General features: G+C 40.2%; 1 protein-coding gene across 2 annotated transcripts; it reads right to left on the bottom strand.

Moving 5' to 3' along the window:
• Positions 1 to 332: 332 nt before the first annotated feature.
• LOC141653807 (uncharacterized) lies at positions 333 to 4,875 on the bottom strand. Of its 2 annotated transcripts, XM_074461665.1 has the most exons (2): positions 1,943 to 4,875; positions 333 to 972 (listed from the first exon to the last, which is right to left on the bottom strand). In XM_074461665.1, the coding sequence occupies exons 1-2, from the start codon at positions 4,326 to 4,328 to the stop codon at positions 929 to 931; spliced, it is 2,430 nt and encodes an 809-aa protein (XP_074317766.1). In that variant the 5' UTR covers positions 4,329 to 4,875; the 3' UTR covers positions 333 to 928. The 2 variants fall into 2 exon arrangements, with proteins under 2 accessions (XP_074317766.1, XP_074317767.1); XM_074461666.1 differs by lacking the exon at positions 333 to 972 and having other exon boundaries at positions 1,521 to 4,641.
• Between the last annotated feature and the right edge of the window lie 225 nt (positions 4,876 to 5,100).

Raw genomic sequence — 5,100 nt, forward strand, 5'->3', positions numbered from 1 at the left:
ATGCAAACATGGAAAAAAACAAACAAATCCTCAAAACCTCAACCTAGGTGAATAGTTTAATAATGCAGTTCCATAGTAGCATCACATAATCAGTTTCTGCAATATTTTACTCCGTAGTTCTTTTGAACATCTGTTGCTAAGAAGAAGTCAGGTCACAAATGATTAGACAAAAATTGTAACTGAAGCATGTTCCAATGTGAAACTATTTAAACAAACATGTCATTTCCTGCATAAACAAGTTGACAAAGACTCATCCCATAATGATTGATTCATAACTAAACAAAGAATGAGGACACTGACACAAAGCTAGGCAAATAATGCATGACTACTTAAAAAGTTCCAAACTTGAAATGGAAGAAATGTACATCCCCTAAAATTGTGATTAACCTACTCAATTCTTGATTATGATACCTCCTATATCAACTGCTAACTATAATAAATCACAAGATTACCACCAAAAAAAGAAAAAAAACAATTGGAATAGGTTGCAAGATCTCTTTCAGACCTATCAAGTTATCAACTAATCGTTTCCGACTCGACAGTCCTTGGGGTCCCTGGCTGTATCAAAATTATGAGCTGCTTCTTTTCAAACCTAAGCTAATTTCTTTATAAAGCTTTGATTTGATATCATGACACCACATATCACTTTATTTTGTTTCATTTTTCTTAAACCATGCCAACCACCAAAGTTTCGAACACGACTTCCACTTCCTTTGATATCGGAAACCTGCTCCAGCTAAAATTATAACCCTGTACTACGAATTCTGAAATCCAACATCGTATGTTGCTTCGGTACTCCATCCATTTTCAGTCAGTAAGCCCTCGTGTTTTCTGTGAGGGGAAATTTGAAAATTAGAGATAGTCGCTAAAATGGAGGGAGTACAACCTTTCCCTTCACCAATAGTATGAATCTTGGTGATCCTATTTATTAAGGAGGCCTTTCTAATCCAACAGCATCAGAGTCAGAAGCTTCTGCCATACAAAATGATAAGAGAGGAAAAAAAAGATCAGCATTGCACTTTTGGTCCTTTTAACAATTTGACTTTAGTTTTAGTAATAGTAGAATAATGGAGCAAAAATGGTGCAACTTTAAGAGGAAAGATGTCGGAAAGCAAAAGTGGTGTGGGGAAGCAAAACCAACAATTAGCTAAGGGAAAAAACACAGGAATGGTACGATTAACAACTAGCAAAAACAACAGGGAACAATTCAACGACGATGGCCAAGCAACATAAAAGCCATGAATTGACATTGACAAACAAGACGACTTTCACGCTTTGACAATAATTTCTAAACGTAAATAACCAAGCAATTAGCAAGAGTAACTTGAGAAAAAGACACCTTTTTCTACTCCTTTGGTAAAAATCTTCGAACAGAATGACAGTAGACAATGTCATTGTCAAGATAACACAGGTAAATTCTAAGTACTCTGTAAAAAGAATGTAGAAATGGCAGAAATTTACGCCGTGAAAGTAAGAACATAGCAATGCAACAGACATGGCATTGCAGACTTAAACGTAAATCGACTGAAAAATAAACTTTGAATATAATGTAAAGGAGAAACAAAAAGCTGTCCCCTTGGAAACATGTTATACTTCAGAACCAAAGATTACAGCTTCCTCCTTATGAGAAATCCTCACATAGGAAAAATACCATTTTTGCTAAATCTGAAAAGGCTCCAAGTCATTAACATGATAGGAACAATAACGACTCGGTTCAGGCTTATAAAACACAAGAATAAATACAAAATTCAACATCCTACTAATTTAGCAGCTTCTTATACCACAATGCTGGTCCTAAATATCAGATACAACGCAGAAGGATAGTAGCAAGCGGCTAAAAGAATTCAATAAATCCTACGAAATAACATAATTCTAGACCCAACAAGTGCAACGATGACATATCATGGATCAACAAAAACCTCATTTAGAACATCATCCTCACCATTGACTGATGCAAAGAGTTCAGCATCCTTATCGTCTTCACTAGTGAAATCCCGCCTCTCAAGCTTGGATTGACCTGCAATAAAGATGATCTTTTGAGCCTTATCTAAGGCTAGCCTCGAACGACCATGAGTTTGAACCCATTTCAAGAAAGATTCATTACACTTGAACCCACGAGCCGAAGCATGGAGGAAGATAAGCCTAACTGCCACCTTCCCAAGTGACTCAAATTCGGGCAGATAAGTCTCCCAAACAAGCCTACTTCCCTGAGGATTAGCAATTCTCATTTTTCCGGTGTTAGGGTCTCTTTGCTTCAATTGTACAGCCTGTGCGTAAACCGGGTCAAGCCCTTCTGACCGCCATCTCATCAATTCACTCATTGCAATTGGAACTTCTTCTCTAGACACTAATCTAGTGACCAAGTCATGTACATCCTTCTGTTGCTCGGGCGACAAATACTTGAATGGAGGAAGGTACTTCCCACTCGTGTCTTTAATCATGTAATACGGGTCAAGTATATAAGCAGCTGCCCAAGCAGGGTGATAGTTCTTCCTAAACCGCTTCTCAATCACTTTATTTGCCAATACTTCAGCAATGTGGAACTTGGCACACCAATCTTTCACCTTGATCCTAACCTCTTCCCATAAGGGTAAGCATTGGCCAACTAGAGGACGTTCCGTCTCAAATTCATCAGCCATATCTTTCACAAGCCTCACCAATGACCGCACTGCTTCTAAGTCGTTCCAAAACCCAACATCGCGGATCATCTCCCCAAATTCCCTCGCAATTGGATCTTCCATGGATGCTATCTTGTATGATTCATCTAAGAGTACTAACTGGAGAACCCGGGCTGAGCTCATTATGTCTTCAATCATAACACAAACATGCTCAAAACACGAAATTTCATGCTCTTTCATGGGCAGTCTAAGAAACCCACATAGACCGTAATCCCTCAATTGGTATTTATGAAAACAATCCCTAAGGGTCTTGCTACTAACTAAGTTAGCCAGCTTAATGCAACTATCAGCAACATTCTTAAACAAAGGAAGCTCCCTATAGAAATCCTTGATCAAGCTATTGAACGCTTTACATTGACATAACAAGTTAATCATCCAATGATACCGACTTTCCAAATTCTTCAACGCCGTGTTCTTAAACTTATCAGCCACAATTCCAACACACTGGTGAACTGAATTCCCACAAATATTCGCAATCGTCTCCCACAACACTTCCTCTGCAAATTTGGGTGAGGCTTCAGGTGGGGTAAACACAGCCCTCCGGTAAACACTAGTGCCATTGGGCAAATTAGCAGTGACATTCACCAAATTATGGTCGGAAGAAGCGGTTTTGGATTTCCAACCATGAGAGGCGATTTGGAAGAAGATGGAATCTCTAACTCTAGTATCGGAATCATTCCTGACTTCCTCAAACCTAGAATCTAACCTAGACCCATAAAAATCCCTCTTAGAAACCTGAATTAAACCAAGTTGTTGAAGGAAAGACTTGAACTTTGGATGTTCAAGGCTTGAAAAGGATACAGACCCACATGACTCATACACCCAATCACTCAAATAATCAAGGGCACACTCAATTTGTGACTTGCTTAATGTGGGTCCAGCTGATGCTTTTGGACTCTTCAACCTCTTTATACTGTCCTCAAACATCTTAGCATCCGAAACACCATCACTCCTTCCCCCACCACCACCACCACCACCACCGCCGCCGCCGCTTCCTAGTGGCGATGTCACATGCTGGAAGATGGAGTGCGGTTGTTGTGGGTGAACTACTAATGCACCACTAGAAAAACACATCTCCGCCGAAGACAATCTTGTCGGGTCCACCACACTGATGGGCGGCACGTAAGACGGCGCGTTGTTGTTGTTGTTGTTGTTATTATTGCGCGTTTTCTCACCACCACCACCACCGGTAGACGAGGAGGAGGAACTCCTCTTACGGTGGTTATACTGCGGGGTCGGAGCTGGAGTCGGTAAAGTCTCAACCTTGACAACGACACCATCCGAACCAACCTGAGCACCGACAGTGGGGTTAATAGATGAGACAGGGCGAGGAGTGGTCCCTGGAGAGCTGAAATTAGGACAAGTCCCTCTTTTAAGATGTTCAGAAGCCGTACGAGATGGGTTAGAAGCACTAAACATGGTTTCGCATAAACAACACTTGAGCTTGACGGCCTTAGGTAAACCAGTGTCGGTGTTATGAACCAACAATGGCTCAAGGTGGGCCCAATACCAGGCTCCTTTACCCTTCACAGCCTTATTTCTAACCATCACCAACCCTTCATACCTTTTGTGAACCGCCTTCGCCGTCGCCTCCTCCGCCGTACCCACAACCACACCCACAACTCCTCCGCCCTCCCCCACACCCGACATTCTCTCGTCGGAATTAACAATACGGGTATTTAATTGTATAATAATATTAAAAAAATGGTATAAAAATGGCGGGGTTGTATTTGATTAATTAATATTAAAATTAAATTAATAATTCCGTTTGCCGGAAGAAACAGTTGCAGCGATATTCCATGAGATTAAAATGATGAGAGTAATTTTCGTCAAGGTTAGGGTGGGGTTTGTTACATCATCATTTTTAGGAACAAAGTTTTCTCCAATTTCAGAGGATTCATTTTTTTTTGTAAAAATAATTATTCAGGAGAAGGCAGAGAGAGAGAAAGAGAGAGAAATGAGGGACGTTAAAAAATGTGTGAGAGAATGACCTTAATTGATTTAGGAGACTGTAATACACGCGTTAGTTTGTTGCGAGTGGGGGAAATTACCAAAGCGCATTGATTAAGCCAAGAGTTCATTATTGTAGCGCCAAAATCCAACGTACGAGGCCACTACCCGACATACAGTCCGTACACTGCTTTTCTGTAGAGCGTCGTTATTACGCGCTTTTGCTGCCCTTAAATTATTCTCATTTCATTTTTGTGGGTTGGTGTTATTGGGGTCATGTTAAAGGAAGGGGGCCCCATTTTATAGTGGAGGATACTGTTAGTAATGCTATTACTATTGCGTTTAAACTATTATCATTCCAGTTATGTTCATCGAATTATTATGTGTTCTAGGCTTTTAGAGGAGACTTAGGTCCTGATTTTTTAACTTAAAATTAATGTTTTTAAATTTAGTTCAGATTTTATAAGTTTAA

Source organism: Silene latifolia, chromosome 4, assembly GCF_048544455.1.
Source record: "Silene latifolia isolate original U9 population chromosome 4, ASM4854445v1, whole genome shotgun sequence".
Classification (NCBI taxonomy): domain Eukaryota; kingdom Viridiplantae; phylum Streptophyta; class Magnoliopsida; order Caryophyllales; family Caryophyllaceae; genus Silene; species Silene latifolia.

Bases quoted from the DNA above. Each gene is read 5' to 3' on its own strand.
- LOC141653807 (XM_074461665.1), bottom strand. From the start codon at position 4,328: ATGTCGGGTGTGGGGGAGGGCGGAGGAGTTGTGGGTGTGGTTGTGGGT. The intron at 973-1,942 runs GTGAGGATGATG...TTTGTATGGCAG, and splicing joins ACTCTTTGCATCAGTCAATG to AAGCTTCTGACTCTGATGCT.